Source organism: Hemitrygon akajei, chromosome 2 (assembly GCF_048418815.1).
Source record: "Hemitrygon akajei chromosome 2, sHemAka1.3, whole genome shotgun sequence".
Lineage (NCBI taxonomy): Eukaryota > Metazoa > Chordata > Chondrichthyes > Myliobatiformes > Dasyatidae > Hemitrygon > Hemitrygon akajei.
The window spans coordinates 126,656,332-126,679,429 of NC_133125.1; the positions used below are offsets into that span (position 1 = coordinate 126,656,332).

General features: G+C 40.8%; 1 protein-coding gene across 7 annotated transcripts in view; it reads left to right on the top strand.

The window, feature by feature from the left end:
* The window catches only part of rbm26 (RNA binding motif protein 26), a 158,434-nt gene that overhangs the window by 44,519 nt on the left and 90,817 nt on the right, over positions 1 to 23,098 (top strand). For all 7 annotated transcript variants that reach the window (XR_012096112.1, XM_073027487.1, XM_073027470.1 and 4 more), the window contains 3 exons: positions 12,661 to 12,794; positions 13,128 to 13,219; positions 18,636 to 18,826. Coding sequence is in view for 6 of the 7 variants with exons in the window: in XM_073027487.1 (XP_072883588.1) it covers positions 12,661 to 12,794; positions 13,128 to 13,219; positions 18,636 to 18,826 (417 nt within the window). In the remaining variant the exon portion in view is untranslated. The remainder of the gene's footprint in view (positions 1 to 12,660; positions 12,795 to 13,127; positions 13,220 to 18,635; positions 18,827 to 23,098) is intronic.

Consider the following 23,098-nt stretch of genomic DNA (forward strand, 5'->3'; position numbering starts at 1 on the left):
CGGTTTGACATCCCATCTGATATTTCCTCTAACTGCAGTCCCTAATTCATTTCAGACCTCTGGGCTGTGATGGCCCAGAACCTTGGAGTGAGGCTACATCACACCATGGCATATCACCCGCAGTCCAGTTGCCTAAGCGAGTGGTTTCACCACTCCTTAAAGGCTGTTGAGAGGGCTTTACTGACAAATGAGTGTTGGTATGATTGTCTCCCGCGGGTCTTGCTGGGACTCAGAATGACTCCAAAAGAGGACTTGCAGTCGTCCATGACAGAGTTGGTATACAGACAGCCGTTACGAGTGCCAGGTGATTTCATTCCTGACGTCACAACCACCTGGTTGGCCTCTCAACAGCATTTCACCCTCAGTAAATTCAATTCCTTTTCACCTATTCTTACCTCCCATCATGGCGTATGACACTCTTTGTTTCCTGTTGACCTACATTCTGCCTCATTTGTTTTTGTCTGCCATGATGCACACTAACATGGCCTGCTCCATGTTTTGGAATGAGGAAAAAAGATTTTTATCATAGCTAAGAGGGGTAAACCTGTCACGACAGGAGACCTGTGTGTCGTTGTGGGAGTCGGGATATCTACTGTGTGCTTGGAGACCTGGGATCTTTGCAATCTTCAGGCACAGAGCTCGAAAAAGTGATGTAATGGACTTTTAATATTGTAAACCAGCGAGTTGTTTGTAATGTCTCCCCACTTGCTGGGAAAATGGAGACACCTCTTTCTCCCTTATTAGGGAGAGAGAGAACCTGCGGTATGCAGAATACTGGGTGAAACGCAAAGTCTTAGGGGTAATTGCAAGTCTGTGTCTTTGCTAGTGCTTCGCTCATGCTTGAGTGCTCGGTGGCAGTGCCAATGCTTGCTTGTTTTTTTTGCGCATGGTGGGGAGGGGAGATTGTTGCTCGCTGTTGCTTACGCACAGGGTGGGAGCTGGGGGGGGGGAAGTATTCTAACATTTAACTGTCGTTCATTCTTTGGGGCACTGCTCTGTTTTCATGGATAGTTGCAAAGAAAAAGCATTTCAGGATGTATATTGTATACATTTCTCTGATGTTAAATTGTAGCTTTGATCCTTTGAACCTGAACATATTTCAGTAGATCACCTTAAACCAGCACACTCAGATTTGGAGTATGCCACTGTCATGTCAACACACCTCCAGCCAGAGGCACCTGCTGTTCCTCCACCCATGGAACACAGGTCCCGAGCCTGGTGGCTTGTATGACATTGAGTTTGGGTTTCACTTTAAGAGGCAGGTCTGACATGATGACTCTTATGTAAAGATGTAAAGATTTTTAGTGCATTTTTGAGTGTAGGTTTTGGAGTTCAATAAAATGTGTTCTGGGTTTTCTTAAACTTAAAATGCCTCACCCCATTCATAACATGCCATCTGCCACCATAACGACTTATTGGATCTGCTTGTTAATTTTCGTGTTTCATGCACTGAAACATATTATTTCCTCCGTCCAAGCTTCATACATTTGTAGTCTCTGTATTCAGATAATTTGCTGTTTGATTCTTAATAAATTGTATGACACAGTACTTGTTCACATTCAGTTGTATTCACTAGGTTTTCACACACTCTTATGTTTCTCTGCAGAATTGCAAAATCTTGATCCCAACTTGCCCTGCAACCTATTTGTGTATTATTGGCACATTTGGAAGTCTGTGCATTTCATTTCTCCTCCAGATCATTAATGTAAATAGTAGACAATTGTTGGCCAAGAACTGATCCTGGGTTACATCCCGACACCCTGAAAAGAACCCTCTTGTTCTCACACTTTGTTTTCTATGTGATAACTAGCTTTCAATCTATGCTAACACACCTTCATGTTTTGTCTTCTGGTTCTTCAACTTTTGGACTGTAGTTTTTCTTTATTGATAATTTTGAACACTTCCATTCTGTCCATTCTTTACCTTCTCTACTATAGGGAGAACAGTCACAGCTTTCCCAGTTCCTCAATGGAAGCAATGTCCCTTATTGCTGAGACTGTTCTGTGAAATCTTTCCTGAATAACCTGAATTAAGAAGTGGAGGATCTTGTTTGTCATTTCTACTGACATCCTCACCACCAGTGTTACACTGACTGGCCCTGCATTTACTCGGTTGATGGTTGCATCTTTCTTTGAGCAAGGATGGATGAGGGAGATGAATTCACTTCTCCATAAACTGCTTTCAGTCATAGAATGCTGTGTAACTTCATCTATAATGTCCATTCCAGCTGTCATAGAGCTAGTTAGCCTACTGCTACATCTCATTTCCCTTTAAATTTAGAATACCAAGTGCTGCTACAAATATTTCTCAATATTCGTGGGATTAAGTGAATTCTATCTACCACTGTCCTTTTAGGGTGTTCAATTTCGTCTCAAACTATCATCTGGGTAAAATGGATTTCTTTGAATGTTTTCTAGTTTATCATGGTGTTCCATCAGGACTCTACAATTATTTTCTGTACCAGGGCTGATAAAAAACATTTATTTCAGAACAATAACAATGTAGGTGATTGAATACCAAAGCCACTTAAAGGCAGGTTTAGTTCAATTCTAGAAAGATATATGTTTGTGATACAATTTTGTGTTCAGGTTACCAAATCTTGGTCCTTTACTTCAGTTGAAGAATTGTATATCCAAGGAAGATAATGTGACTGGATTAGGAAGATGAAATATCTGTACTGCTTGTACTAGTCTTTTTGAATCAAAGCCTAAAAACAAAGCCTCAATGTACACATTTTATGGACAATTTTGATAAATTCTCCAATTCACAGGTCACAAAAATATTTGTGGAATATTTTAAAGTCAGGAGTTCCCAACCTTTTTTATCCATAGACCCCCAGGTTGGGAACCTCTCATTTAAGTTATTGTGGTTTTGAGAAATAGATATTTATTCTGATTTCTTGTTGAGTTTTTGCTGTTATTAGATTACTTTATCTAATAACCCAGTGTTGAAACAGAATGTATTGTACTTGAGGACAGTACACATTTGCCACTGTAACTGTTATTATGACCTTGGGACCTTGGTAAATATTGCATTTGTGTAGTCACTAGATTGCATTGACTGGAGGATCTATGTATCATATGTTTGAGGTGGAGCTTAAAAAGTGCATCAAGTCAGAATCAGCTCGGCTTTTAATATCACTGGCATATGTCATGAAATTTATTATTTTGCAGCAGTAGTACATTGCAATACATAATAAAACTATACATTACAATCAGAAGTGTACAGTATATAAAAAAATTAAACTAGTGCAAAAGAGGAAAAAGGTATGAGGTATTCATTGTCCATTCAGAAATCGGATGGCAGAGGGGTAGAAGCTGTTTCTGAAGCATTGAGTGTGTATTTTCAGATTCTTATACCACCTCCATGATAGTAGCAGTGAGACGAGGACATGTCAAGGGTGATTGGGTTTCTTAATGTTGGTTGCCAGCTTTGTGAGGCATGACACTTCTGAAGGTGTCCTGGATACTGGGCAGGCTAATGTCCATGATAGAGTGGGCTGAGTTTATATCTTTATGCAGCTTTTCTGATCCTATGCAATGGTCCTTCTGTACCAGACTGTGAGCAACCATTTGGAATTCTCTGTACGATACATCTGTAGAAATTTCTGAGTGCCTTTCACAATTCCCCTCAAACCCCTAATGAAATATAGCTGATATCATGCCGTCTTTGTATTTATATCAGTATGTTGGGCCCAGAATAGATCTTCAGAGATGTTGATACCCAGGTACTTGAATCTGCTCACCCTTTCCACTGCTGATTCCCTTGATGAGGATTTTCTGTCTTCCCTTGACGACTACTTCCTGAAGTTCACAATCAGTTCCTTGGTCTTATTAACATTGAGTGCAAGGTTGTTGTTATACCACCACTCAACCAGCTAATCTGTCTAGTTCCTGTACACCTGTTCATCACCATCTGAAATTCTGCCAACAATAGTTGTGTCGGTGGCAGATTTATAGGTTGTTTTTGAGCTGTGCCGAGCCATACAGTCGTGGATGGAGAAAGAGTAGCGCAGTAGACTAAGCATGCATTCTTGAGGTGTGCCTGTGTTGTTTGTCAGCAAGGAGGACATGTTATTTGTGCTTTGCACAGACTGTGTTCTCTTGGTGAAGAAGTCAAGGATCCAGGTGCAGAGAGAGATACAGAGGCCTGGGCTTTGGAGCATGTTGATTAAAATTGAGAGTATAATTGTGTTGAATGCTAAGCTGTAATCAATAAACAGCAACCTGATGTAGGTATTACTGTTGTCCTGGTGATCCAAGGCCAAGGAGAGAGCTAGTGAGATGGCATCCGCTGTAGATCTATTGTGGTGATGGGCAAATTGCAGCGGGTCCAGGCCCTTTCTTTGGCAGGAGTTGGTTCTAGCCATGACCAACTTCTCAAAGCACTTTATCACAGTATAGGTAGGTGCCAGTGGATGATAGTCGCCAAGGCAGCTCATCCTGCACATTTTAAGCAGGTGGGAACCTCCAACTGCAATAGTGATGGTTTGAAGATGTCCATGAGCACTCCTTGCAGATAGTTGACACAGTTTTTCAGAGCCCTACTAGTTACACTGTCAGTGCCTGATGCCTTGTGCAGTTTCACCCTCCAGAAAGATTTTCTGATGTCGGCCTCCAAGACAGCAATCACTTGAGTCACCAGATGCCGCTGAGAATTGAAGGTGTAGTTTCATTCCCCCTTTAAAAGCATGCAGAAAAGGGTTGAGCTAATCTGGGAGTGAAGCAGCACTGACATTCATGATGTTAGGTTTGTAGGAAGTAATGGCCTACAAGCCCTGCCAGAGCTGCTGTGCATCCAATTCTGTCTCTAATCTCAATTGGAAGTGTTTTTCACTTTTAAAATAGCCTTCCATAGGTTGTATAGTTCTGAATGTCACCAAACTATCCTTCAGCAGAATATGAAACACACAGAAAATGCTGGAGGAACTCAGCAGGCCAGGCAGCATCTATGGAATAGAGAACAGTCGACGTTTTAGGCTGAGGCCCTTCATCAGGACTAGAGGGGAAAAAAGTGTAAGAAAGTGGGGGGGGAGGTGAGAAGTCAGAGTAAGAAGGGGAAAGAAACACAAGGTGATGGGTGAAACGAGGAAAGGAGGAAGGATGAAGTAAAGAGTTAGAAAGTGGAAAGTTGGCCAAAGAGATACAAGCTGGAGGAGGGAGAATCTGATAGGAGAGGACAGTCTATGGAAGAAAGAAAAGTGGGCGGGAACACCAGAGGGAGGGGTTCGACAGGTGAGGAGATAAGGTGAGAGGGAAAAACGGCGTGGGGAATAGTGGGGGGGGGGCATAACCAAAAATTCAGGAAATCGATGTTCATACCATCAGGTTGGAGGCTACTCATACGGAATGTAAGATGTTGCTCCTCCAACCTGAGTATGGACTCATCGCAACAGTAGAGGTGGCCATGGACTGGCATGTCAGAATGGGACTGGGTGGAATTAAAATGGATTGTCACTGGGAGATCCCACGTTTCAGGCCACTGGGGTGTAGGTGCTCTGCGAAGCAGTCTCACAATCTACAAAATTCCTGGTTTGACGACTTTTGCTTTGGTTATGTCCAGGTGTTCTTGAAGGCACACACTCATCCCACAGGTCTTGATGAAGTAGGTGAAAACTGTGCATATTCATACAGACTCAAAGATGCCTCCCTGCATATTGTCCAGTTCACTGACTCAAAGCAGTCCTGTAAGCACTCTTTCGCCTCCCTTGACCATATCTTGGTCATCACTGATGCTGCAGTCTTTAGTCTCTGTCTATACATTGGGAGTAGTGGTACTTCCAGGTGATCAGACTTTCCAAAGTGTTTGCATGGGGTGGCACGGTAAGTGTTCCTGATGGTGGTATTTCGAATGAGGTTGGAGGCGACATCGGATGCACAACAACTTTGGCTGGGCTTGCAAGACGTTACTTCCTACAGAGGAAAACCTGATAGCATGATTGGCAGCGATGCTTTGCTGCCAGATGAACTCATTGCCTTCTATGTTCGCCTTGAAACCTACAGGAGGAGAGGCTGTACTTGATTTGATATTGGGAAATGAACCTGGTCAGGTGTCAGATCTCTCAGTGGGAGAGCATTTTGGAGATAGTGATCATAATTCTATCTCCTTTGCAATAGCATTGGAGAGAGATTCGAACAGATAAGTTGGAAAAGCATTTAATTGGAGTAAGGGGAATTACCAGGCTGTCAGGCAGGAAATTAGAAGCTTAAGGCTGATTTATACTTCTGCGTCGCATCTATGCCGTAGGTGTTGTGTACCCTACGCCATACCTGTTCTATACCCTATGCAGTAGGGTGACGTGCACCTCTCCTGAAAAGTTACTTGCACGTCATGGCGACGCAGATGGCAACAACTGTGATTTTCCGCTTGGTAGCATCGCATTTCCGGTTGCTGCTTCTCCGTCATGTTTGTAGGCTGATACGAAATAGATAAACCAAATTGTCAAATCTACCTGCTGACATGCGAAAATGTTTGAAATGCATTTCCTCGTCCATGTCTCTCACGAAGAAACTCAACACAGTGGCATAGAAACCCCACTGCCACCTAGCGTTTTGGCGCACACAAACACACGCTCGCTACAGCGTAGAGCAACGCAGAAGTGAAAACCAGGGCTACAGCGTAGGCTGTGGCGTAGCCCGTACGCACAAGTATAAATTGGAAACAGATGTTCTCAGGGAAAAGTATGGAAGAAATGTGGCAAGTGTTCAGGGGATATTTTTGTGGAGTTCTGCATGGGTATGTTCCAATGAGACGGAGAAGTTATGATAGGGTAAAGGAACCGTGGTGTACAAAGGCTGTAAAATCTAGTCAAGAAGAAAAGGAAAGCTTACAAAAGGTTCAGAGAGCTAGGTAATGTTGGAGGTCTAGAAGATTATAAGGCTAACAGGAAGGAGCTTAAGAAGGAAATTAGGAGAGCCAGAAGGGGCCATGAGAAGGCCTTGGCAGGCAGGATTAAGGAAAACCCCGAGGCATTCTACAAGTATGTGAAGAGCAAGAGGATAAGACGTGAATTAATAGGACTTATCAAGTGTGACATTGGGAAAGTGTACATGGAACCAGAGGAAATAGCAGATACTTAATACTTCAGTATTCACTATGGAAAGGATCTTGGTGATTATAGTGATGACTTGCAGCAGACTGAAAAGCTTGAGCATGTAGATATTAAGAAGGAGGATGTGCTGGAGCATTTGGAAAACATCAAGTTGGATAAGTCACTGGGACCAGATGAAATGTACTACAGTGGGAGGCGAGGGAGGAGATTGCTGAGCCTCTGGCGATGATCTTTGCATCATCAATGGGGATGGGAGAGGTTTTGGAGGGTAGCAGATGTTGTTCCTTTATTCAAGAAAGGGAGTCGAGACAGCCCAGGAAATTATAGACTAGTACGTCTTACCTCAGTGGTTGGTACGTTCATGGAGAAGATCCTGAGAGGCAGGATTTATGAACATTTGGAGAGGTATAATATGATTAGGAATAGTCAGCATGGCTTTGTCAAGGGCAGGTAGTGCCTTAAGAGCCTGATTGAATTTTCTGAGGACGTGACTAAGCACAGTGATGAAGGTATAGCAGTCGATGTAGTGTATATGGATTTCAGCAAGGAATTTGATAAGGTACCCCATGCAAGGCTTATTGAGAAAGTAAGGAGGCATGGGATCCAAGGGGACATTGCTTTGTGGATCCAGAACTGGCTTGTCCACAGAAGGGCAAGAGTGGTTGTAGACGGGTCATATTCTGCATGGAGGTCGGTCACCAGTGGAGTGCCTCAGGGATCTGTTCTGGGACCCTTACTCTTTGTGATTTTTATAAATGATTTGGATGAGGAAATGGAAGGATGTGTTAGTAAGTTTGCTGATGACACAAAGTTTGGAGGTGTTGTGGATAGTGTTGAGGGCTGTCAGAGGTTACCGCGGGACATTGATAGGATACAAAACTGGGCTGAGAAGTGACAGATGGAGTTCAACCCAGATAAGTGAGAAGTGGTTCATTTTGGTAGGTCAAATATGATAGCAGATTATAGTATTAATGATAAGACTCTTGGCAGTGTGGAGGATCAGACGGATCTTGGGATCCAAGTCCATAGGACGCTCAAAGCAGCTGTGTGTTGACTCTAGTTAAGAAGGCATACAGTGTATTAGCCTTCATCAATCGTGGAATTTAACTTAGGAGCCGAGAGGTAATGTTGCAGCTATTTAGGACTCTGGTTAGACCCCACTTGGAGTACTGTGCTCAGTTCTGGTCACCTCAGTACAGGAAGGATGTGGAAGCCATAGAAAGGATGCAGAGGAGATTTACAAGGATGTTACCTGGATTGGGGAGCATCCCTTATGAGAATAGGTTGAGTGAACTCGACTTTTCTCCTTGGAGTGACGGAGGATGAGAGGTGACCTGATACAGGTATATAAGATGATGAGAGGCATTGATTGTGTGGATAGGTCAGAGGCTTTTTTTCAGGGCTGAAATTGGTTGCCACAAGAGGACATGGGTTTAAGGTGCTGGGGAGTAGGTACAGAGGAGATGTTGGGTGTGTTTTTTACTCAGAGTGGTGGGTGCGTGGAATATGCTGCCAGCAACGGTGCTGGAGGCGGATACGATAGGGCCTTTTAAGAGACTTTTGGATAGGTACATGGAGCTTAGAAAAATAGAGGGCTATAGGTAAGCTTAGTAATTTCTAAGGTAGGGAAATGTTAGGCACAAATTTGTGGGCCGAAGGGCCTGTATTGTGCTGTAGGTTTTCTATGTTTCTAGCACATACCAATCCTCCTAGAGGGATCAGAAGTAGAGAGAGTGAGCAGCTTCAGTTTCCTCGGTGTCACGATCTCTGAGGATCTAACCTGGTCCCAACATACTGATACTTATAAAGAAGGGAAGACAGCGGCTATAGTTAATTGGGAGTTTGAAGAGATTTGGTATGTCATCAAATACACACAAAAACTAATATAAATGTACCATTGAGAGCATTCTGACAGGCTGCATCACTGTTTAGTAAGGAGGGGACTCTGCACAGTACCGAAAGAAGCTGCAGAGAGTTGTAAACTTAGTCATCTCCATCTTGGGTACTAACCTACAAAGTACCCAGGACGTCTTCAGGAAGTGGTGTCTCAGAAAGGCAGCGTCCATTATTAAGGACCTCCAGCACCCAGGGCATGCCCTTTTCTCACTGTTACCATCAGGTAGGAGGTACAGAAGCCTGAAGGCACACACTTAGTGATTCAGGAACAACTTCTTCCCCTCTGCCATCCGATTCTTAAATGGACATCAAATCCTTGGACACTACCTCACTTTTTAAAAAAAAATATAGTATTTCTGGTTTCGTTTTTGCATGATTTTTAATCTTTTCAATATATGTACACTGTAGAATCTAATGCCCTTCTCTTGGACAACATAGGTGGCGTGGAGAGGTGAGACTTGTAGCTTGGGCAGTTGCCGGTTTTTCCATATTAAAAAAAAACCTTGCCCAGACTTGTGCCCTGGAAACTTTCCAAGGAGCAAATCCATGCTCTATCGAGACTAACGGAGGCCTACACTGTATAAAGTATACTGAATAAGATATTTTGTTTTTGTTTTCTTCTATATTATATATTGCATTGAACTGCTGCTACTAAGATAACAAATTTCATGACACATGCTGGTGATAAGAAACCTGATTCTGATTCTATTGGTTACAGTACTCAACTCTTCCACTGGCCTGAGATTAGGGACAAGTTACCAAAGCACTTTCACCTCCCTTACTGTAGAGCTAGTCATTCAGGAGGAGAAAGGATGTGAATGCAAGTGAGAGACCAAAGAAATTCTGCAGATGCTGAAATTCTGAACAACATACTACTCCCCTCTGTGTTGCCCTCTTACTCCTCCTTCCCTTTCTACACTGCCCTGTCATATCAGATTCTGAATTGAGGCCCTCCGTTGGTCGGGGTCGACCGTGAATGTTACGTCCCAGATGTCATTAGGCAGTACAATATGGAGAGCATTTCTTGTCCATTAGTAGTATCCCCCTCTTCAAGCAACTGATGAATCCAAAGTAACAACAGAAACCAGTACAGTAATGCACCAGCAGCATTACAGGATTTGTTAGTCAGCATTGAATTCAACGTAGAACTTATCTAAGGGACTCCAGCTCCAGATTTTTCCTCAGAGTTTACTCCAGAAGCCTTTCCCATGAGTGGTATAGCTGCAAGGCAGAGGATGTTTGAGTTCAGAGTTTTCTTTAACTGCAAGTCACAGCCGACGAGCTCCATCTGCCTGAACCAACCAGTTTTAAGGCACCAGAAGCCCACCTTTCCCCCTTCTGTCAATAGAAATGGTTCCACTGGGCTTAGTAGTTAAGCCACGTGTGAAGGCCAGAAACTGGACTTGGTTGTTGGAGGCTATTTGAGACACTCGCAGTTGGGGAGCATTTAATAGATAGTGGGAGCTTATTCCACTGCCTCCCCCAGCTATAACAACCTTAAGGAGCTTCGGTTTGAAATACTGACTGCGTATTCTCTTTCATATATGCTGTCTGACTTGCTGAGTTCCTCCACCATTTTTTTGTGTATTGTCAATAGAAGCAAGGTTGCCAGAGGAATCCTTAAAATAATGTTAGAAGAACCTTTGATCCAGCCCCTCTAATCTACAGATCCAGGCTCTAAAAATCCTGTAATCCAAATAGGTACTTCGGTGCCAGACTATTAAATTTTCTGAATTATTGGATGTTATTCCCAATTACCTCAATATATTTTACTTTTGATTTTACATTGCAGAGCAGTGTAATAATTCTTTTGTGAGCCCAATGAGTTTAAATGGACCAGGAAACCGCTTCCAACTGATTATAAAGGGAGCATGGGGAAACTTTATTGAGTTTCAACTTGAATTAATGGGGATATCGGCTTAGTACATGATCAAGGTCTTGTCTTGCCAAATTGATACATACAAAGTGAAAATGAAAAGCTGTCTGGACGTCAGCTTGAGCTGCAAACCTACCCATATTCCTGACACCTAATGTTCCTAATTCACTCCCAGCCCATACTTCTAGTAATACACGATCAACCTCATGCTTACATAGATCCCAGATAGTAGGTTTGTGCATAACAAGTACTTGGTGTACTATTAAATAAGGCCAGCTGGTGACGCAATGGTATCAGCGCTGGACTCCGGAGTGAAGGCTCCCAAGTTGGAATCCAAGTCGGGCCACTCCAGAGCATACTTGGCCTCATTAAAAAAAAAAGGGTTGAGTCAAGAACTTAAATATCGTGACCCGGTTAATCCAAAAGGAGACCAATCTTGACACCATGCACCAGACAAGAATGGTTGACTGTCTGGTGTGACATGCTAAAAAGAACTATTAAATAAACCAGATGCCAAACCACTGGAACTTCTTAACCTTGGACGCTTATATTATTAAGGTTTTACTGGACACATACTTGCAGTAGATGGAGCAATGGTAGAGACTGTTGAGAGCATGAGCAGACTGACCCTCAGCCCTGTGTTTTACGGGGCCATTCAAGTTGGTGGAATGAAAAAGAGCATGGTAGTGATTCCTGCAAAGACATTTGGTGGGACAGAAGCTTTTGCCTGAAAGACCAAATGTAAATCCCTAAGTTATGGATGGTTGCCTGTCTGCCACCAGAGTTAAGGACATCTTTGTGCCGAAGAGTGATTTGTCGTGGAAGGGAAGAATACAGTTGTTGCATCATCAGGGAACCAACAACAAAGATTAGATAAAGAAGTTGAGTTCTGGTGCATGTACATATATAGTTAGGGTCGAAATTAATAGACAGAATCTCAACAGTAATAATCTGGAATACCACCAGAGCCTGTGCAGGTTGGTGTAGAATCAGTAAAATCAGAAAGTTTGAATGGTTGGTTCAAAGAATAGTGTGGGAAAAATGCTTTCAGGTTATAGGGGCTGATACTAGTAATGGGAAGTGGGGAAGGAGTTCTATATGAATGGATTTTACTTGAACCTTTCCAGTTCTTCTTTGGCGAGTGCCATTCGAATCTTAGTATTGACTTGTGAGGTCAGAAAAGAATATTAATTTAACATTGTCAAAAAGACACTGCCTCCATTTGGGCAACATTCCTCAAGAACGGCATCTAGAATGTCAGCCCAGTGGGAGTTGGTGTTGAATGGATGAGTGTTTTTATTCATTCAGGGGGTATGAACACTATGAACAAACATGGTATTTATAAGTTAACAATATCATTGGGCCTGACATCTGAGAAGATAGACCAAAAGAGTGAGCCCTATTTACTTGTAGGGTTAAATGAGAATTCAGTAATTTCATTGGCACAGTAACTAATACTAGCTTTTTAATTCCAGATTTAATTGATTAGTTGAATTTAAATTCTGACTGATACAAGAATTTATCAGTTGAACCAAGTATGGCAAATGACCTGTTTATCTATTTGTATATTTGTTGAGTTTTTAAAAAAAGTCAACAGCTGCCTTATAAAGCAATTGAAGAATAATATATTTGAGAACTTAAAATTTGACTTGAACTTTACTGTGTAAATCAACACTTGAATTACATAACAGTAGAAACAGTTCAATAACTTTTAAATCTAGTTTAAGGAGTTAGAATTCCAAGTTGTAATATGATTGTAATATTTTAATTTAGCATAAAAACCAGATTTTGGTCAGCATTTAAGGTTGAATTACAACAATGTTGAATTATTTTGCAGACACGCATACTTTCGTAGAAAAACTTTTTGATGCTATAACTGCAAAGAGTTACCTACCTCAGTTTGAGCAATTGTCATCTGTGAATGTAAAATCTGAGCCGGTACGGCAAGAACGAGAAGATAGAAAAGAAGAGGTAAGTTTAATCTGGTTCTTTGATAAACACGAGATTCTGCAGATGCTGGAAATCCAGAGTAATGCACACAAAATGCTGGAGGAACTCAGCAGGTCAGGCAGTATCTTTGGAGAGGAATAGACCGTTGACGCTTTGGGCGAAAGCCCTTCATCAAGATTTGATGAAGGGTCTGAACCCAAACCATCAACTGTTTATTCCTCTCCATAGATGCTGCTTGATCTGCTGAATTCTTTCAGCATTTTGTGTATGGTACTGTAGTTCTCCAATTGAATTTCTGTACAATTGTTTAGACTTTCTTGTATTCATTGTTAATAATCACTACTTCTTTTACAGGGAAGTAAAGAAGATGATGACCGTGACAAAAAATTTCCAAGACGGTTGAATCACAGCCCACTACAATCAGGATCAAGATACAGAGACAACCGGTAATTGTGCTATTGAAGTTGTATTTTAAAGAAAATCTTCTTGTGACTGTCAGTATTTTCCAGCTGTCTTGATCTTAAACACCATTTTATTACCATGTTGAACCCCTAAAGCCTCAAACATTTATTTCAAGGTACTTGTGGATCTTGCCTTACTTATGGTTGCTTTTTATCTTGAATTTTGTTTATCATTGTGCACCAGCTTCAGTTCTTTCATTTTTACTTTTTTTGACTACATAGTTGATTCATTATCATGCCAAGTTAGCATTCCTCCAAAAATATCACTGGTTTTTAAAAAAAGTGTTTTAATTAGAGATTGAAGCAATGTAGTTGGTTTCGGTTGGTTGATGTACATGAAATTGAGAAAAACTTTGGACATAGTGTTTTAAAGAAAATGATTTGTTTTAGAGGTTCAGGTAAGCTCTGGCATTTTTTATGATTTGAAATATAGTAGAAACAAAACGCAGTCAAGAGAGGAATTTCTAGATTTTTTAAAAATGAAAGCAAGTGCTATGGTATGTATGCACTAAGTTATAGAGAAAGATACAGCACAGAAACAGCCACTTTGGTCAACAGAGTCTGTGCCATACATCAAACACTCAATTATACACTGACCCTATACTAACTCTTGTTATTTTCTCCACATGTCCATCAAATTTCTTCTAGTTTCTACAGTCCATCTGTATGTGCTACAGGCTGTACAAAGTGTTCAATTAACTAACTAAATCTCATGGTTTGACATGTGATCTAGGGGAACCAGAGCACCTGGAAGAAACCCACTCTGCTGGAGGGAGATCATGTAGATCAAAATAGGCAGGAACAGAGATCTGAGTTGAACTCAGATCACTGAAGCTATGAGACAGCAGCTTTTTTACTGGATCATTATGCTGCTTCCAATGCATGGCATTGCAAGATGTTCTTTAATGTGTCTGTCCCTATTTTCTTTCAAGGTAACCAGTACTGACAATTCAAAAATTTATTGCCTCCCTTTGGAACATTCAGAAATTCAGTTTGAATAATATTCAGATCCGTTTGCTCTTGAAACTTAATAATATCCTTCCCATGATTGGATCAGAACAAATTAATGAATGCCTGAGTAGTGGTGTACACAGAAACAATGGAAAATGTGCTTCTTTTGGATAGTGAAGTATGCATCAATCAAAAGAAATGGCCTAGATTTGCCTGTGTAATGTTATGGATTAGGTTTGCACTATTTATTTCTTAGTGGCAGAATGCTTATATTTCTAAATTAAATATTAAATAGCCTTGTCTAGAACACAGTACAGCACAGGACAGACCCTTTGGCTCACAATGTTGTGCTGATCCTTTAACTTTAAAATCAGTCTAACTATTGCTTCCCACGTAACCCTCCCTTTTTCTTTGATTGTGCCTATCTCCAAGTCTGTTAAATGTATGTAATTTATCTGCCTCTACCACCACCCCTGGCAGCATATTCTATACGTAAAACTACTCTGTGAAACAAAAAAACTACCTCTGATATGCCTCTGATATTATCCATTATTCTCCAAACACCTTGAAGTTAAGCCCCCTTGTATTTGCCATTTCTGCCCTGGGAAAAATTCTCTGGCTGTCTGCACTACACACATAAAATGCTGGAGGAACTCGGCAGGCCAGGGAGCATCTAGGACAAAAGTAAGTCAACGGTTCAACAGTAAGTCTTGTCCTAGATGCTCCCTGTCCTACTGAGTTACTCCAGCATTTTATGTGTTGCTCAGATTTCTAGCATCTGCAGATTTTATCTTGTTTGTGATTGGCTGTCCCGCACTATCTGTTTCTTCTTGTACACCTCTATAAAGCGACCTCTCGTCTTGTTCCTTCGCTTCAATGAAAAAAAGGCTTGGCTCACTCAACCTGTCCTCACAGGATGTGCTTTTTAAAACAGGCAGCCTCCTGGTATATCTCCTTTGCATCCTTTGTAAAGCTTCCACATCCTTCTTATAATGAAGAGACCAAAACTAAACACAATTTTCCAAGTATGATCTAACCAGAGTTTTATGAAGCCGCAACATTACCTCGCAGCTCTTGAACTTAGTCTTCCAACTAATGAATGCAACACGCCATATACTACCTTATCAACCTACACTGCAACTTTGTGGGTTCATCGATTATGGACCCCAAAGTTCCTCTGCTTCTCGACACTGCTAAGAATCCTGTCTTCAGGTTTGACCTCCCAAAGAGAATCTCTTCACACTTTTGTAGAGTCTCTTCACTCCTTTTACTATTTTTCAGCCCGGCTCTCCATTGTATCAATGTTCCATTGTAATATAATCTACAACAACCTTCTACATTATCCACAACCCCAACCTTCATATCATCGGCAGACTTACTAACCCACTCTTGCACTTCCTTGTCCAAGTCATTTATAAAAAACACCAAGAGCAGGGATCCCAGAACAAATCCTTGCAGAACACACTGGTCATTCAATACACTCCACCTCCTACCACCCTCTACCTTGTGTGTGCAAGCCAATTCTGAAACTATGCAGCAAGTTTTACTGGATTTCATCCTTCTGACTTTCTGAATGAGCCGCCCATGGGGAACCTTGTTCATTGCTTTACTAAAATCCATATACACCACAACCACAATAGCGTAGCGGTGTGTGATGCTGTTACATCTCGTATGTTCTGGAGTTCTGAGTTCAATTCCAGCGCTTTTCTGCAAGGAGTCTTTGTACGTCCTTCCCACAGATGAGTGGATTTTCCTCGGGTGCTCCAGTTTGCTCCCACAGTCCAAAGATGTACAGAGTACATGAATTGGTCATTGTAAGTTTTCCAGTGATTAGGTTAGGATTAATTGGGGTTGCTGGGCTGGTGAGGCTCGAAGGGCAGGACACGCCTACTCTGCGGTGTATTGCTCAGTACGAGGGATGATCGATAAGTTCATGGCCTAAGATAGAAGGAGTCAATTTTATAAAACCTTGCACATTTATTTTTCAACATAGTCCCCTCTTACATTTACACACTTAGTCCAGTGGTCGTGGCGCATACGGATCTTGGACCTCCAGAAAGTGTCCACATGAGGGGTGATTGATAAGTTCATAGCCTAAGGTAGAAGGAGATGAGTTATACAGCTCTCGTTATATGCACATGCAGGTCAACTCTGAGTGATTATGCAGAAAGTTTGAAGTTAATAACTCACCCTCTACCTTAGGCCACAAACTTATCAATCACCCCGATGAGTTATCCTCGATTCCTCTTCTGCAACTTTGATAATATCCCTGATTAGCATTACCATTCCCCCACCTACTTTACCTCCCTCTCTGTCCCTTTTTAAACATTTAAACCTCGGAGCATCCAGCATTCATTCCTGTCCTGGTGACAGTCAAATCTCTGTAACTGCCCTAATATCTTGGTTCCATGTACTGACCCATGCTCAGAGTCTAATGCACTTGTTCCTGATACTACTTGCATTAAAATAGACACACTTCAATTTGTGTAAATGCTTGCAATTATGTCCTTTCCACTGCCTATCCTTCCTACCTAGCTTCCTCTATTCTCTCTAGAGGACCTCATTCCTTTTCCTGCCATTGGTACTAATATGTATCATGATTTCTGGCTGCTCATCCTTCCCCTTAAGAATGTCGTTGACCCATTCGGAGAAATCCCTGATCCTGGCACCTGGGAGGTAACACACCACTCGGGAGTCTTTTTCACATCCTCAAAATTGCCCCTCTCTTTGCTGTAACTATTGAACCCTTGTCAGCATTGAGCTACTCTTCTTCCCACCCATCCCCTTTCCCTCTGAGCTATAGAACTAGACTCAGTGCTGGAGACCTGGTCACTGTGACCTTTCCCTGGTAGATCATAGCCAGCCACACAGCTCTCCCCACCCATGCCCCCACAGTATCCAAATAAGTATCCTTGTTATTTAGGAATGGCCAAAAGTAAACTCTGCACTAACTGCCCATTCTCTTTCCCTCTCCTGACAGTCACACAGCTACCTGCCTCCTGCAACTTAGGAGTGACTACCTCCCTGTAACTCTTATCTATCACCTTCTCATTCTCCCGAATGAGCCAAAGGTCATCCAGCTGTAGCTCCAGTTCCCTAACAATTTTTAAGGAGCTGTGCACCTCTCACAGACATGGCTATCAAGGAGACTGGAGGTCTCCCAGAACTCAGACATCTTGCATGAGGAGCATGCCATTGACCTGAGATCCACTCTCACTACTGTAGCTAGATACTAATAGACAAAGAGAAACCTGATAAACTTAATTGTAGTCTCCACTTCTCTTCGCCGAAGCCGCTTGGGTCTAAAATTCTGTTCCCATTCTAACCTTGTCCCATTCACAAGATAGCCACTCTGCTTAAACATAACTTTGTTTTATTGGCCTTTGCCAGGTGCCTATTAACCCAAACAATTTCATTCTCTGCACCAAGTCCCAACAGGCCCTGCTTGCTTTTTAAATCTGACTCTTAAATCAAATTTCACAAATCAAAGCTGAGGCTGAGTTGTATTTCTATATTGTGATGTCTTGAAATGTACAATTCTGAAGTAAAAGATTTTTTTCTTAAATAATCAGCTTCAAACAAAATGGTTCAATAAATGGCCATGATATTCTTGGCTAATTCTTCACATTGGTATTCAAACAAACTGCTTATTTCAAGTTATGGCTACTAGCTTCCAGCATTGGCAGCTTTGCCTCAAGCCCATGTATCTTTAAACCTAAAATCATACCAGGAGTTTGTTCTTGTAGTGCAGGGGACATTCAGAAATGGTACTTTATTCAGTTAAAGTCTCAGTATTTACCCTGTGGCACAGTACTCTTTTGAACTCAGTCCATTTGCTTTTTTGAAAGGTGGTAATTTGTAGTAATGATTTTTTTAAAATTTTGAGCATCAGCTGTGCTGCAGTGTCTTGACAGTTTAATGTTTTGTTTCAGTTGTCCTGAATAGACCATATCAGAGACTGATAGGATAGCTGGGGTAACTTGCATGGGCCGACTCCCATCAATAGATTCTTCTGTTACCTTTCTCTCTTCACACTCCCACCCATCACTCCCCAAAATCTTTTGCAGTTCCCACAATTAGAAAGGGTGAGGTTGACTTGTTCATGGAACCTTCCTGCTGCCTGTGGTTTAGTGTATATTGTTAATTTTTCTTCTAAAATGGTACATCTAAAATATTGCATAATTTACTGGATAATAAATATCAAAACTGGTGTTAATTATGAAAATACTCATCTTTGCTAAGGTGTACTATTTAATGTTAACTTAAACAGCTGATCAGAAATCCATGTGGAGTTCCTATTCAGCAGGAAGAATCTTGGACTGTGGCTGGTTTAGAAAAGTACTTTTCAGGTTGATCAGTGGCTACTTGGTGTGTCCGAGGCTTACACGTTGAGGTCAAGGGTGCAGTCAGATAATCATTTAGTAATGATACAGTTTCTGTTAACTTTTAGAAACCGTGATGACAGAAAAAGTGATCGTTCTCGTAAAAGGGAGTACGACCGCTATCCTCCAAGGAGGGATTCATACAGGGACAGATACAACAGAAGAAGAGGAAGAAGCCGAAGCTACAGTAGGAGTCGGAGTCGCAGTTGGAGTAAGGAAAGAAACAGGGACAGAAGCAGAAGCAGGAGTAGAAGCAGAGGTAGTTATATTTAAGTCCTTGAGCTTTGAACTTGAAAACACCATGAGTCAGCAATTTTATCCAAACTTGTGGTCTTGCATGCTGCTGTTTAGCTAAGTTTGTGATCACTTGCACGTATACTGTAGGGTAATTTATAAACTTGGTTTATAATTATTCAACTGAAGTAAATCAAAATGATTTGGATTAGAGCAGCTAACTTTTTCCTCTGGTTGTATAGACCCTTGGTTTTAGAGGCGAGCACAGGTTAAGGATCCCTTTATACATGGATTTGAACAGTTACGGTAATCAATTTCATGAATGTGGCCACAGAATGCATTTGCTTTCATTTAAACTTTCCCATTATTTCTATCTATAATTACAAAAGTGGTTGCATTCAGTATCCGGTGGCATTAAACAGTATGTCTTTCTCAGAGGGACCAGGTGGACATTTATTTTGGAGTGCCAATATATTTTATGTATGTGATATCGGTGAGATACTTGTAGTCGAGATGAATAAGCAGGTAACCAAATACTTTATGCATCTCCAACATGGTAATAGTTGCTGTTAGACAATGTAGTTGTGGATTTTTAATTTTAGTTAGTTGCATTGTTGATTGTGTTTCTCATTTCCAGTTCACTTAATTCATTCATGCATACATAACAATACCTCAAATTAGAACTATAAGAAAACAAAAATGCCTGTTATCTTCCAGCTAGAGAACATGCAGATGGTATGATGCTATATGCCCTAAAGTTGTTCATATATATTCTATTCTAGTTTCCCATAATTGATCTTCTCTTGTTTTAGAGCAGTGTTTCTCAACATTTTTCATGCCATGGACGCCTATTATTAACTGAATAGTCTGTGGAACTTTTGATGCAACAGTTCTCTGGCCTTTACATTGTCTTGCTGTTCTAACTAGCCTTCCAGCTGCTACTCTTCATAATATTGATCTTAATCAAATTTGTGGTCTTTAGTGACACCATTGTTGTTATCTTCTCACTAAGCTTCATTGTTTTAGAAACTCTTGTGCTCAGTTCACTAGATGATCTTATTGCCATGCTAAGCTCTGCTAGCTCCATAACCCATGAAGATTTTTGTGCTTCAATTCTAGACTCTTGGTCATTGTGTTTCTTTTTTCTGCTTGCTCATAATCTTGTTGCCTATGCCCAGGTCCTCAGCCCTAGAATTCTTTTGAAGAAATTTCATCTCTTAGTCACTTTCAAAGCAGGCACCCAAAAACTTCAAATACCTTAGTACTGTCCAGGCTTTGTGTACAATTTTATCTGCGAAAGTTGTTTCGATTGTTCAAACACTCACCAGCAACATCCTCAACTTAGTCATCCACTACACGCAAAATTACCAAAATTACAATTGCTCTTCACTAGGACAGAAAGTCTACTTAAGTGCGGTAACCTGCGGTTCCTAATCTACTTCGTGCAAATGTCCTGACAATTTCTCTGAAGTTTGATGTTACACTGTAATCAAACAGTTATTGATTTGAACATGGACTTAAAGCAATATTTTATCGGCATGCATAGACTTTGAGTTTGCTAGCTGACCTGTGAATCGAGGACTAAATATATTCTAACTCTACTTGATCTGCAGGTGGGGGTGGGGGGAGATGAGTAGGTATCGTAATACCATAACAAATTTTCATTGTAAAATGTTAGTTCAGTTTGAATTCAGAGGATGTTGGGAGACATAAATGGACTGTTGAAGGGCCAAATGATCACTTTCTGAGCTGCTACATTGTTGTGATACCATGATCTGCCCCATTCTGCCTTTCCTGACTCTGAAGGAACAATCCACAATTTTAAACAAGCAGTTGAGTAGAGAAGGTGGTTTAGTCCATAAGACGTAGAAAAATTAGGCCATCAAGCCTTTTGAGTTTGTTCCACCATTCATTCATAGCTGATTTGTTTTCTTTCTCAACCCCATACTTGTGTCTTCCCATAACCTTTGGTACCCTTACCAATCAAAAACCTTTCAACCTCCACTTTAAATGTACTCACTGACTCCTGCATGGCCATCTGTGGCAATGTATTCCATAGCTTCAGTACCCTCTGTCTAAAGAAATTCCTCCTCATCTAAAGTAATTGTCCCCTGTTACTTGCTCTCCAGTTTCATTTTTCAGTGGTGTGATGTCCACTCTTGCCTCTCTTTTGCTCTTTATATATCTGAAAAGATCTTATGGTATTTTATATTATTGGGTAGATTACCTTCATATTTTATCTTTTCTCTCCTTATTGCTTTTTTGTCTTCTGTTTCTGTTTGCTTCCCAATCCTCTAGCTTTCAAATAATTTTAGCTATGTTGCATGCTGTCTCCTGTTGCTTTTATGCTGTCTCTGACTCCCTTGTCAGCCACAGTTGCCTCCTCCCTTCAGAATACTTCTTTGGGATGAACTGATCCTGCATATTTTGAAATACTCCCAGAAATTCTAACTGTTGCTGCTCTACTGTCATTTGTTCTGCTGTTTAGGGTCTTTGAAAATGGATAAAGTGCCAGCGTTAGGTGTAATATATCTCAGACTGATAACAAGCACTGAGTGAGGAAATTGCTGGTATTGTGTCAGCATTTATGCTAACAGATAGTGCTGGAAGATTGGAGAATAATGTTTTAAAATGATAATGTTTTTTAAAAAAAGGTGGGACTAGTTAGTTTAATTTGAGTGGGATATTTTTAGAGTCAACTCAATAAAACAATTAAAGTAAACTAATCAGGAACAGTCAGCATGGATTTGTGTCTGACTAACAACTTAATTTTTGAGGAGGTTATAAAGATTAATGAGGGCAGTGGTGGGTTGGTCAAAGAAACACGTGGAATCTGAGGAATTCTAGAATTTGAATCCAAAATTGCCACAGTGGTAGGAAGTAAGTGGTAGTGGTTAAGAAGTACATTTGCCATGGGTATTATCAGTGGCTTTCTGGGGGTTTCGCACATGCTTTCTTGCTTTTTGTTGGATGCATTAGTTGCTTTGAGATAAATGCCAGGTTAAAGAAGTTGGGAGCTGATGGGGAAAATTGGCTGCAAGTTAGGAGCAAACCTACAGGCTGCTTAACAATATAATTACTAGTTGTTGAGTGAAAACTAGGAAATGGAATTTAATCCAAGGAAACATGAGACAATACATTTGGGAAGGTTTAACAAGGCAACAGAATATACAGGGCATTTTGGGATATTCAGTTCCATGGAGGAATAGGGGTTTTCAGTGTTGTGTCAAATGTGCAGACCTCTTGCCCTACATGGTTAATAGTGACAGGATGGGTTAATAAGGAGATATTTTAAAAAAAAGATAAACAGAAGGGTCTTATTAGCCAGCACACAGAAAATGAGAATAGAGAGTTTATGCTTGGAATTTAACATTGGGCACTAGTTACGCCAGAGCTTGAAAACTGCAGTTGTCATTTTACAGGGAATGAGATTGCATTTGGAAGTGATTTATGAAGGTATTGGCTGCACCGACAATGTTTGCTGTGAGGAAGGAATGAATGAGCCAGGCTAAGGCTAGTATTAAGGTGTATAAAATTAAGAAGTCCAGTTGTTGGTAAAAGTGTCAAAAAGTTATTTGACATAAATGTGAATTGATAAGTAATAGTAGTATTACAATCGTGTAGATGTTTTCTGAGATTTATAGGGGGTTGAAAGACTAGGGGAGATGGGGGGGGGGGGAAACTCACATTTAAGGTTTCCATTTAAAGTGCACTTGGTGAACTGCAAGGGCTTGTGCTGGATTGGGATCGGTTGTGTGTTCTTTCAACCAGTATAGATGTAATAGACCAAATGCCCTCTGTGCCATAAACTTACTCTGATTTATGAGATGCGAAATAGAGATGTAATAACAATAGCCTGTGTGATAACTCATACTGTAAGAACAGGGAAAGGATTATCAATAATAATGTGTATCACGTGGGTTATATACTTGGGTTTATGTCCGTTCTCATTTTGCATTTATCATCGAACTTAGCCAGTGGTATGCTCAGAGTTAGTCAATTTAATCAGGCTCTACATCATTCCGTTTGGTGCATGATAGAGAACAGCATTCATGCAGTATACAGTTTAATATCTCTTTCCAGATGGTATTCTAAGTCCATTCAAACTTACAAATTTGTTAAAAATATATTTCACTTCTGTCCATTTAATTATATAGCTGAAGATTTTATTTCGACTTGTATGAAAGTTTTGTTTGTAATTTCAAATGAACAGCTTGTACCACAATGGGTTTCACTAAGTTCTTTATGATTAAGTAAGAGAGCCATGTTTTAATATTGGATTCTTTTTATTCCTTAG